Raw genomic sequence first — 12,114 nt, 5'->3', positions numbered from 1 at the left:
TTAAAAATGTACATACAGCATACAGTATAAAAATACTTCGAGCAGAAACTCGAAATTTAGAAACAAGTCTTAAAAATTACCATTAATATTCAAAATAGAGTAGGGAAAATGGAAAGGAAATGTTCGCATATCTATTTCCTTAGGATCAGATCTGAAAGCTGAAGCCGCATAGCTCCCAAAGGCTTCGACGTGCAAATTGCATGGTCCACTGGTAATGTGATGGAAATACGTTCGGATGTTGCGAACGTGGGAGGAACGGAACTAGGATTATCATAGGATGTTCAATAACGAGTCACTATTTAAATAGGTAATGGACGTTTAGAAAATAAAAACAGCATGTTCATTAGATAGTAACATTTTTGATGAAGAATTTATAATTGGCATGCACGAGACAATGAATTTCAAATAATTTGAAGGTGGGGTCTGTCATCAGGTAGGTGAGAAGTAAAAGTAACCTTTTTGCATGATAGTCTTAAGCATTTTTGAAAGTATACATATTATGTAACCAATATTATTAGACTTTAGATAATTGTAGGTATTCCGTCACGCTTTGAGTAAAAGTACCCGAGCATTAATGAAATACCTGCAGTAACTGTGAATCAGTTCTAAATAAATTATTTTCACTAGACAATCATCGTAAAAAACAGGAAATATTTACAACACTGACTGCAATCCAAATCAAATTTAGAAGCGCTTAACCAAACACACCACAATCGTACACAGATCCAATAAAATAAGAAATATAAGTCCATATCTAAAGGTATTACTGATAGAGCTCACGAAATCCTTTCTACTGAGGTCTAAGCTCATCTGGCGAGCATTCCTGCGGCCTCTCGACAGATGCTCGCAGCGCTTAGCACACGTCCCCTGAGGGCCTCATTCAATGAGTATTCGGTATGTGGCCGGTAATGTATCGTGTATTCTTATTAAGTTCAGTAAATACTGGAGTGTTGGTAGTAAAGGGGACCTTTTATAATTCTGTGTTAGAAATGTTTGAGGTGGTTGTTGGTTTGCAGTTATTTGAATTGAACTGTGATGACAGGATAGTTTGCTTTCGGATTTATTTTAGTGATCGAGTATTATGTAGCAGATATTTCGTATTAATTAATTGAGGAAATACTTCTGGGTGCATCGGGTTTAGAAAATATGATTGATAAAAGGAAAAGCCTTTTTAAAAGATGCCAATTATTTATTAACAACCAACATAATAAAGTGAACAAGAAAATAATGATTTTTTTGTCTATTTTTGAAATAGTATTATTGACAAAAAGTTAAAATAATCAAAAACAAGGTAACATCAAAAACAAAAGTAAGAAAACACCACTTATAGATAAAATAAAAAAATATGCAAATCAAACCCTTGATATCCATAAATTAAAGGCACTTTCACAATTAAATTAAATAACAATAAACAAAATAAAAAGATCTTTTTTCTCTTTTTGGTCAATCTATCTACAAGTAAAAATAGGCAATAATTACGACGCGATACAAATACTTTTGGGAATCAAATCGGTTTTTATTAAAAAAAACTAAGTGATGCCCCTAATATTGATGTGAATGAAATCAATGATTTTAGAAAAAGAAAATCTTGAATAATACCTTAATATTGATATCGAAAAACAAGATCGTTATAATATCAATATAGCGATAAATCCATCGATCGATTCAAAAACACCAATGTAACAAAAACCTATAAGACGAAAACAAGTGTCAAATGATTTTGGTGAAACAAGAAAAGATCGCGAAGCAAGTTATCATAGTAAAACACAGTACCATTGGAAAGCCAGCCAGTTGTCATTTAAAGTCACAAAAACGTGTGATGAGGTAAAGTATAGCCATTGAATCTCAGCACTTAATTGAATCTGAAATCTTCAGTGTTGTTCTTGATGGCCAAGCAAATGTTCTCGATGGAGCAAGGACCAGCTGTAAAAGAATACAAGATTAAATGTTAAAAACTGCCGACCAAACAAGATGATATTAAAAAAAAATGGTTCTTATTATCGTCACTTTCACTGATATTGCCAGCTGTACAAACATAGCCGTTCGAATTATTTGAATGTTTGCGTACAACCTTCTTCGACAAGTTACGTGTTTTAGACATTGTCATTATCACATTTGATATTAGCGTAATTGATAAGACAAATGTCACTTGTCTGAAGGCGCAAGATAAGTTTCGTTAAATTCAAATGATGATTTACATGCATCTAATAAATAATATTGTTTGAATATGAATCTGATTTATAATAAACTTACCAATATCGAACCACTCAGTGGTGGGGATACCGGACTCTTGTCTGGCGTGGGCGATAGCTTCTCTGATTGCAAACGGAATCACCACCGACAAACATGTCGCAGGCTCTCCCACTCCTGTTAAATTTAAAAACAGCATGTAAAAATCAAACTATTGTACTTCTATGTAAAATATGATAACTGCACTTTCAAATTATTTTCTTTTAGGTTTTAACAATTCTTTGGTAATCAATCAGAACACCTATGTATGTTTTTAATAAAAATGTGTTCGTACCTTTAGATCCAAGGATGATGTCATTGCCCTTGGATCCCTGCTTGAAAGTGACTCTGAAGTCTTGGGGTGTGTCACATGCTTCAGGTAGGAAGTATTGCCAGATTCTGTCAGTAATTATTGCTCCAGTTTCCTCGTCGTAGGCTAGATTCTCGGAAGTCCAGTACCCAAGACCCATGACAAAGGCTCCTTCAATCTAAACATTTAGAATTATGTTGTTGGTAAAACTTACATGTGTTAAAGGAAATGTAACTCAAAAATATAATTAATCTTGAAACTTACTTGTCCGATATCAAGTTCAGGACTGATACTCAAACCTACGTCTTGCAGAATATCGACTCTGCGTATTTGGAATTCTCCAGTCAATACATCAACTTCAGCTTCACACAGAGCCATACCGTAGATTTCATATAATTGGGCATCAAGATTGCTGACATAGCCGTGAGCCTGAAGATCGACTTGAGCAGTATACGCTGCGGTTATCACTTGTTCCCATGTCGGGTTGTTTAGTGTAGCTCTAATAGGGTCTAATCTCGCCTGCAATTGCTCAACACATCTCTTCAGACCAATAATAACTGCATCAGTTGTAATACTTCCACCGGTTACAGCGTTGTTAGGGTTAATAATAGTATTGTTTCCTTTGATTTGGATTTTTTCTAAAGGTACTTTCAGGAGATAAGCAGCTACTTGGGCTACCTTTGTATTAATTCCTTGACCCATTTCAACACCACCGTGGGTTGATAATGATGGAGCCATCAGCGTGGTAGACCGACAGGTTGATGTCGAGGTTGGCACCACCTGCTGGCGGCCATCTACAGAAAGCCCACCTCAAACCTCGCTTCTTCCATCTGTTTTGAGCGTTGAAAGAATCAACCGCGGCTCTTCGGCTAACGTATTCAGCGCTAGTCTTGAGATTTTCCAAAATTCCGTTCATTTCTTCCTTACTAGCCACTTCCAAATTGGCTACACGAACTGCTACCGGATCTAACGATAATTCGTAAGAAATGCGCTCCATTATAAGTTCAGCAGATGCGATGGCTTCCAATGTACCTGACAAAAAAAAACAAACGTTTTAGGATATGCGTAAATTTAATTACGTGAAGATAAAAATCAAGCTATGTTTAATTTTAAATGACTTACCAGGTGATCTACAGAAAGTATTTTTAGGTGTATCAGTGACGGTGTTGTAGGCCTTGTAATTATATTTAGACGCATCATAGCAGTTGTGGTACGTGTCAGTACCGTAAACAATGCAAGGCTCGTTGATCATGTGACCATTGTCAGTATAGATTGTAGTATTCACGTATTGCAGTACTCCAGAACTGTTTACTGCGGCCTAAAAACAGTGATTAAGAAGTTTAATTTATCAAAAACCATGCAGTAGGGGATATGTTACGTACTCAATTTTCTCTTTATTCAATTTTATATCAGCGTAGAATAATAAAAATAGTAGTAAGATGACAATATTTTAGGAACTGGTATTCTACCTAAATTGCATGGTAGCATTAAGTCTGAAATTTACCTCATAATCAACAACGTTTGGCATTCTCTTGCCAAAAGCCTGTCATGTTGGTAACCAGTGGCTGGATGAAACGGCAAGGACGGTTTAGCTTTTGTACGACAAGACTGCAAGCAACGGCAGCTTGGATGCTACGGGTAATTTTCAAACCGTAACTGCCTCCAACACGGCGGATGTGCAAGTCAATCCTAAAAAAAAAGAATTTTCGTCAAAATCTGTTTTTCTTTTTGTCAGGAGACTTTTATTGATTATTTGATTACTTACTTATTCTTTTCAATGTTCAAAGCCCTGGAAATCATCACATGAGGTCCATCCAGCCATTGAGATGCCAAATGTACTTCAAGACCTTCCTCTGTTGGCTTGGCAAACGCATACCATAGTCTCCATTGAGCAATGGTACTGTCCATGCATGTAGTTTGTTCCAGTTAGAGTCTTGTGAATATCTGATCCAGTTGCCGTGGCATCAATGGAAGTAAACAGAGTGTTCCTGGTGGAATCCGTCCTTGCTTTAATGATGTCTGTGATAGGTTTGCCCAGATTGCTGTATTTAACTTTGACAAGAGCGGCAGCCCTGTTCGCTACGTGTTGATCTTCGGCGACAATAATACCGATCGGCTGACCGTAATATTTAATTGTGCCTTCGCTAAGAACTTCCTCGTTTTGAGTGGTGAATGCACCATCATTGGGGGTGAAAGAGTTAAGGCCAGGAATATCCTTGGCGGTGTAGAAAGCTACTACTCCTGCGAGTTTCTAGAAAAAAATATATAATGTATTTTATTATCTAACATACGTCTGTGATAATGTGATTTATATAATGTAGTCCTGTCACCTTTTAGTTTGATCCTTAATTTTTTTGTTTTATTATTCGTATCTTTAACCATTATCAGTTTTATTCTTAATCGAGATCATAATGATGTTGTAAATAAATAAATGGTATAACTTAACTTACCAATGCATCGGTGGCATCCATCTTGATGATAGTACCTAAGGCTACTGTACTGAGTACAAAAGCACCAAACACTTCATTGGCCATGGTTGCGATATCATCAGTATATTGAGCCTCTCCAGCACATTGAATCTGAAATAAAATATATTATAAGAAATTTATTTAGGTAAGGATTCATTTCACATTTCGTCTTTATAAAGATTTTACCAGAATGACCAGATCTTTAAACTTGTGACAAACGATCTATAAGTTCATCACCATCGTTATCGATCAGCAGCAGCCTTGAATAACCCACTATTGGGCATAGGCCGAACTTTGTTCACACCATTCTCCTCCGTCTCAATAAGTATCAATATTTTTAGGTTTTGGTAAATACTCACTTGAGCTTCTAATCTTGGCATTGGCTGGTTCATTGGGTACAGCGATGGGTCTGTGACGTACGTTTGCTTGCCGGTCGACACGGGTCTAGTTTCCCGTCAGTTTAGTAATACCAGACTTAAGGCGTTCTTGCACTTGTTCAGATGGGCAAAAGTGAATAACAATCCCTGAAAAAAATATATGACTTACCTCTTTACAGTCAAATATTACTTTAATGATTAATGTATTGTTTTTATACTGATTACAGAAATGTAAAACTATGTTGCTTTTTACAAATAGGTATGACAAATCGCCATATTTGTTGAAAAATTTAAAATTTATGGCTAGAGATAGACATGCTCACCTTGAAGAAGAGGGCCTTTGCGATGTACCTCCTGACTTCGGGGAAGGTTCAGGGCGATGCTCCTCAACGATCATCTCACCATCTAAAACCCTGAGAGCTCCTTGCAGGGGTATCGTTAGTGAACAAAGGCTTTCCAACTAGATATTTCTCGGTAGCTGGAGCCCTGGTGAACTTCGTGGAAAGAGCTCCGTACGTAATCCTGGCGTCTTCAAACTATATTTTTGCAGTTCAGTTTGTAGAGGAATCCACAGTTCACGATCGCGTGAGCACTTTGAGCTCTAGGCATGAGCTGCAAATTAAAACCAAAAAATTAAAATGCCAACAATTTGCTTGATAAGCTACAATATTATGCTGTTCAGTTTGGGTACAAGCCCAAATTCTATGAAGGGATTGTATTACCTTGTAAGTGTAAAGTTTGTAGGTGTTGTTCAGGGAGGAAGCATGATATTGATGATCACTTTTCCTTTCATATCAATTGTCAAGAAGTGTTGCATGGTTACTACTTCTTGTTTACCTTTGTAGTCACCTGTAAATGTAAAAATGGTTAATAATAATTGACACAGAAAATGATCTGTTAAACTTGCATTTTTTATTCTAAAACAAACAATTGCACTAAATAGATTTCTAGGAACGTTTGGAGAAACCAGTTTCACTAAATTACGAAACTTCAGCATATAACCGATTGAAAGTAAATGTATCAAAGATACTACTGATTGTCAATTGGGCTCCAACGGTATCTAACAGCAGGAAAATGTCAGACTGGAACACAGTGTATGTGTGCTTGATCATCAAGTTTCCTCCAATAGTACCGACCTGAAAACACAAGCATAAAACTCGTAAATAATAGTAAGTCGCTTAAGAGTGGATCATAGAAAAAGTAAGTGCACATTACACAAAACTTGATCATTTATTTAATACTTACGTTCCTAATGGGAATGTGGGCCACCAATTCGATGTGGTTGTACAGTTTCTCGAAATAGCTGAAGTTTTCTACTTTGGAGCCTTCCTTGAGGATATCCATGAACTCTGTCAGGGTGAGTCCAGCACCAACAACAAGGTTCTGGTCCAATTCGTTGGTCCTCAATTCTTGGACAGCAGTGATGTCAATCAAAGCGTTAGGGTATTCAGCAATCAAAAATGCTCCTGTAATAATAATAATAATCAAATCAACATTTTTCAACTTAATTTGCTTCTTAGACGCTTAAAATTCTTGATAATTCAATCAATACATGCTAATATAGGAGCGTTAATATGAGACGCTTATCAGAACTTACCTTTGGCAGTATTACCACCGACCAGCATGTATGATTCCAGGTTTTCTCCAAGAATTTGGTAGACATCCTTAAGCAGTCTAGGTCTGTACCAGATTTTGCCATCTTTCAGTACAATTTTCTTAGTCTCAGTTTCACCCAAGTCATCTTCGCGAACCATGCACCAGTCCTCTTCATCATCACAGCCTGATTTGCAGCAGCCTCCCTTTGAGGTCTTGCACAAGCTCAAGTTCTTAAGAGACTCATGAGCCTGTCTTCTTTAGGAGCATCCTTCGCGAACTTCTTGAAGGCCTCCAGAATTGGTCTGTATCCAGTACAACGCAGAGGTTTGCTGCCGAATGCGTTTTGGACCTCCATCATAGTTGCTTCCTTTTTCGATTCCATGAAACTGTTATGAAAAAAGGTCAAACTTAGTAAAATAGTTTAATGCTTTTCTTTTCGTGGTTATATTAAGATTTTTAACGCTGATTAACTTGCACCATAATTTTGTTAGCAACTATCCCATGTTATGTTAATCAAACGTTTTTTTCCATATAACCTACCCATGCATAGCCATGATCCATCCGGAGCTGCAGTATCCACATTGAGTACCATTGTTTTCTGCAAGACTCTTCTGTAGGGGATGGTAGCCATCTTTTCTGTTACCGAGACCTTCGATGGTCTTGATTTCCCAACCATGGCAAGATCCAACGGAGACTAAGCACTGAAAAAAACGATCAAATTGAAGATCAAGTAAAAGGTGAAATCGTTTGGAGACCTACTAAGTAATTCAGTTTAAGTCGGGGTATCAGGTATATAGATAGACTGTGACTGGGTTTGTATCGAAAAATGTTTAAAAAATTGAACTAAACCATTAACAGACAATAAGTTTCAAGAAAATATCATAAATTCTTCATCATATTTTTTGCCAGCCATCCTTTTTACACCAAATTTTACATTGTTGATACAGCTGTTATTTAAAAAGTTAACACTTATTAAGTCAATATAAATTTCACTAATAGCACTTGAAAATTAAGGAAGTAATTATTATTTATATCTTATACTAGCTGTTGCCCGCAACTTCGTCCGCGTGGTTAGAATATATAATTAATATTTTTTTCTTCGCTCCTATTAGTCGCAGCGTGATGGTATATAGCCTTAAACCTTTCTCGATGAATGGTCTACTCAAGACAAAAAAATCAATTTGAACCAGTAGTTCCTGAGATTGGCGCGTTCAAACAAACAAACAAACTCTTCAGCTTTATTATATACTTAAGTATAGATTACGTGTGTCCAAATAAGGCAACTAATACAACTCCCATTGGCGCTAAACCTACATGTATCACTGACCATTTCGAAGAAGTCAAGAAAACTGCTTAAAGAAAATTCGCAGAAATTCTTCAATGTAATAAGGACTCTGTACTTACAGAGTTAACAGACACGAAAGGTCCTCCAGCAGTCTTGGATGCTGTCACTATGCAAGCTCCACATCCACCTTCACGACACATGTACTTGGTACCGCGCAGGTTGAGGTAGTTCCGGAGGTAGTCCACCAACATCACATCGGAGCTCACATTGCTGCCAACTAGAATTAAAATTATCAATTTTAGTGAGCATATTTAGGTCGGCTGAAGATTTAAGACTGAGAAGAAGAGATGGGAATGTTTAAATAGTAAAAAAACGGTTCCGAAACCTCTCCTTAATCATTCTCTTGCAATTATCCACTCTCTTCTTGTTCACACAAATTGGTGTTCAGATCGCCATTTCCTCAAAATCTTTTGTTACAGTTGAAGAAAATCCAGTAAAAAAGCCATAAAATATCGAAGGTTCTAATAAATCTACTAATAAATCAAAACTCTAAAGGCAGGTTAAGCAACGTCACAGATTCAAACTAAAACCCGAGCTTTGAAAGGCAAATAAGTCATTGCCCTTGGAGAAATTTGATAACTAACTAAATTTATTATTACTAAGATTAAATTAAGAACCTGTGTGCTCCTTTCCGTTAACTTTAAACTTGAGGACATCCATGGCTGTAGACATGTCTTCGGGATCTTGGAAACAACTGACTGAACAAAACGAAAGTGTCTCTTAAAAGTAAGTTTCAACTATGTAAACAAAGGTGAAGCCTAATCATGATTCGTGTATTTACGTCAGGGTTGTCAGAAACAGTCAGTTTTTTGTCAAAAATTTCCCTTTACTTTTTTCAGAAATAATTTTGACAACTGAAAAAGGAAGGAGCAAATTTGATGTTAGCTGTAATTTATAAGTACAATATTAGTAATTCGTTTTTTCCTATAATTTATAATATGATAAATTGTTAAATAATGTATCGCCTTGTTGTGAACAGTAGCAGCCATTTCAATCCTTTAATAAATACTTCTCTTTGTCTTTCATAAGAAAAAGATTATTTGAAAATTAATTCAAAATTAACCTTATCATAGTAGGATAGTAAAAAATATCTATATTGAAATGACCAACCCTACAAACATTAACTCTCACTAAAACAGTCGTTGTATTGTTGCTTATTTACTCAGATTTATGCCTCCTATAATATTAGCACTTTATGTTTAATTCATTTCTTATTAAACTTTTTACTAACACGTACGGATTAAAACAGACAAAATATAATATTTTCATTGATGAAATATATCAACGATAAGACATCGAATTTTCCGAAAATGAAGTAGCAAATGGCCTTACTGATTAGCAACTCAAAATGAGTTCTAATTTTGATCTAATACATTGAAACGTATTAGAAATATGTTTCAAAATATATAATTGTTTAAAAAGAAGTTCGATTTATAAAGAGAAAAGGATGGATGGGCAATTTTAGATCCTTCACAAAAATAGAAATAGGAAAATTATTAAAAAACTGCCTTCTGCCATCAGTTTCACAAAGATTTCATATCATAAAAAGAATGCTATTAAAATGTGACAAAATACTTCCACATAAAGTAAAAGCAATATTTTGTTCCAAGTCAATTAAAAAGCTGTACAAACAAGTTTTCCGTTTTGTTGGGAAATGATGTTGCAAAGAATTGTATGACGACTTCGATTGTTTTGTAAACAAAAATATGCTAGTCATAGCGTGGAGTTATAGTTTCAAGAGCAAAAATACTAGTTTATTTGATGTTCAGTGCGGTCATCGTGACCTTAAATAGCCTGAGAAAATACTCATTTGTATCACAAATCCAGAGGGTTCTGGAGATTTTTACTAGGGGTTCCTAGAGCATGATAGTCGCTGGATGCGTGATAGAATGCACGAGGAATCCAACGCAAACGGTAATAGCAAGGACAAGAACGTTTTTGGACGCTGCAAAACCGACAAACAACAACAACAACAGCTGATCAAATTGAGGCCAAATTCTGATAAGTCGTCCTGAACGTTTACAATTTTTCGATAAAAAATACAACATGCAAATCGACACATTTTTACTTGTTGTGTCATCACAACGCATGACTTATCTCTCGACCTACCAGAAATAAATAAATAATCATTAAAAGCTAGAACGATCAAAATAGGTACAAATAGAATGTGGTGATTAGCACACTAACATCCACTCCATGAATATGCCATAGGTCCTACTATCTAGTTAGTACCCCTATAAGTTCCAATATTTAGAATCAAGTTTAATAATATCTAAACACTAATCTGATACTGGTAACAATCCACCACCACACAAGGAACATTTCTAGTTTGGCTTCATGATCTTCCATTTGACCTTCTATCATTCTGAGGCTGCACTCAGCTTCGCACGTCTTCTTTTAACTTTGGATATCTAAAAATTCTCGTCGTCGTTTCGCTCTTGTATGGTTTTAATCCCGTTGGAGAATGGGAACGTTGGAAATATCTGTCTGTGTTTATATGAATGGAAATATAATAGTATACCATGACATTTGACAAACATCATCACCTGCGTCATCATCCTAGCTTTTCCCAACTATCTCTCTCGCTATGTCAGGGTCGGCTTCCAGTTCAACCAAATGTACATATGGCTTCTGGCTACAGGCAATAACTGTTCATTATTTGTTAATAATCGGGATCCACTGCTTAACGTGCCTTCCGAAACTCGTTATGACGTAGATGGTCACCCATCTAATCGCCGACCGTATCAAGCGTAGCTAAACCTGTGATCGATCAACTTGTACAGTTACAGCGTAGCCATGAGGTATACAATCCCTTCACAAACATCTCTGATTAATTAATTTTAGATATGATAGAAAGCTATCGCCCTCATTTCGTATACTTAAATTGTTAATTTCACTATTTGCAACTAAAACAACAATGACTAAGCAATTTATTGATCACATTGTCAACACAGAAAACATGTGGCGTTTAAAAATTAATTTATTCAAAATATGTTTCTCGGCTCACTTGTTTGCAATTTTCACATACTTACTTTCTCGTACTTAGTTTTTTGTTACTTCTTAAGGTAGATTGAGAATGACTTTGTAGTCATTGATATGCCCTTAGCTATTTAATTTTAACCTGGTGAAAGCCGCTGGGTTTCGTTGGATGCATGTGGTAATACACCGGTCGCGCTGGAGAACATCTGGAGAGGCCTATGTCCAGCAGTGGACAGCTATAGGCTGAGATGATGATGATAATTCATAATTATCGCACATGAAATTGATGTTTTAAGAAAGAGTAGCAACTAAACCAAGCGTTCAGTATACAGTATAACCATGCATAAAAAAGTGTGTAGTGTAAAGGAATTTGGACTTTCTCGTTCTAATTCATAAAAAAAAAACTTGGGATGTGCCCAGAGGCACCCAGATGGAATTTTTTGTTATAATAAATAACTGTCTGGCTTTCTATAAGAGAGGGGGAGACAGATACACGCGCACGCCGCACGGCTTACAATTACAGCAAAAAGTGTCGTTACGAATGATTATTTTAGCCCCCTTTCGCAACGTGCGGTAAGGAACTTCGCTTTAATACTAAATTGATACCTAATTGTTGATTCCTTTGGTCTAAGTTAAGAATTATATCTTTAATTTTGAATCCAAAATGATCAGCTTGATGACTCCATTGTCAATTGTACTGATTACGGTAACAGTGATTGTTTATATGCTTTCACCCTGGCATACAGCTGTGCAATCTTAGCGATCAGATGGTTCTCATGGCCATCTTGATTTCGGTGGAGTAACATTTGG

The 12,114-nt window shown here is 36.2% G+C and overlaps 3 protein-coding genes and 1 long non-coding RNA gene across 4 annotated transcripts; all 4 read right to left on the bottom strand.

The window, feature by feature from the left end:
* Positions 1-1,887: 1,887 nt before the first annotated feature.
* On the bottom strand, positions 1,888-2,352 carry LOC113503777. The gene is made up of 2 exons (XR_003401507.1): positions 2,254-2,352; positions 1,888-1,923 (listed from the first exon to the last, which is right to left on the bottom strand). It is a non-coding gene; the product is annotated as an uncharacterized LOC113503777 (long non-coding RNA).
* An 813-nt stretch (positions 2,353-3,165) lies between these two features.
* Positions 3,166-5,456, bottom strand: LOC113503767 (xanthine dehydrogenase/oxidase-like). The gene is made up of 6 exons (XM_026885851.1): positions 5,367-5,456; positions 4,990-5,118; positions 4,305-4,790; positions 4,044-4,228; positions 3,662-3,857; positions 3,166-3,571 (listed from the first exon to the last, which is right to left on the bottom strand). The coding sequence occupies exons 1-3, from the start codon at positions 5,397-5,399 to the stop codon at positions 4,380-4,382; spliced, it is 573 nt and encodes a 190-aa protein (XP_026741652.1). The 5' UTR covers positions 5,400-5,456; the 3' UTR covers positions 3,166-3,571; positions 3,662-3,857; positions 4,044-4,228; positions 4,305-4,379.
* A 337-nt stretch (positions 5,457-5,793) lies between these two features.
* On the bottom strand, positions 5,794-7,225 carry LOC113503766 (abscisic-aldehyde oxidase-like). The gene is made up of 5 exons (XM_026885850.1): positions 6,982-7,225; positions 6,630-6,850; positions 6,418-6,520; positions 6,107-6,233; positions 5,794-5,996 (listed from the first exon to the last, which is right to left on the bottom strand). The coding sequence occupies exons 1-4, from the start codon at positions 7,136-7,138 to the stop codon at positions 6,136-6,138; spliced, it is 579 nt and encodes a 192-aa protein (XP_026741651.1). The 5' UTR covers positions 7,139-7,225; the 3' UTR covers positions 5,794-5,996; positions 6,107-6,135.
* Positions 7,198-9,045, bottom strand: LOC113503768 (xanthine dehydrogenase/oxidase-like). The gene is made up of 4 exons (XM_026885852.1): positions 8,943-9,045; positions 8,385-8,542; positions 7,521-7,681; positions 7,198-7,366 (listed from the first exon to the last, which is right to left on the bottom strand). The coding sequence occupies exons 1-4, from the start codon at positions 8,995-8,997 to the stop codon at positions 7,204-7,206; spliced, it is 537 nt and encodes a 178-aa protein (XP_026741653.1). The 5' UTR covers positions 8,998-9,045; the 3' UTR covers positions 7,198-7,203.
* Between the last annotated feature and the right edge of the window lie 3,069 nt (positions 9,046-12,114).

This window comes from Trichoplusia ni, chromosome 20, assembly GCF_003590095.1.
Source record: "Trichoplusia ni isolate ovarian cell line Hi5 chromosome 20, tn1, whole genome shotgun sequence".
Lineage (NCBI taxonomy): Eukaryota > Metazoa > Arthropoda > Insecta > Lepidoptera > Noctuidae > Trichoplusia > Trichoplusia ni.
This window is presented reverse-complemented; position numbering and strand designations above follow the sequence as displayed.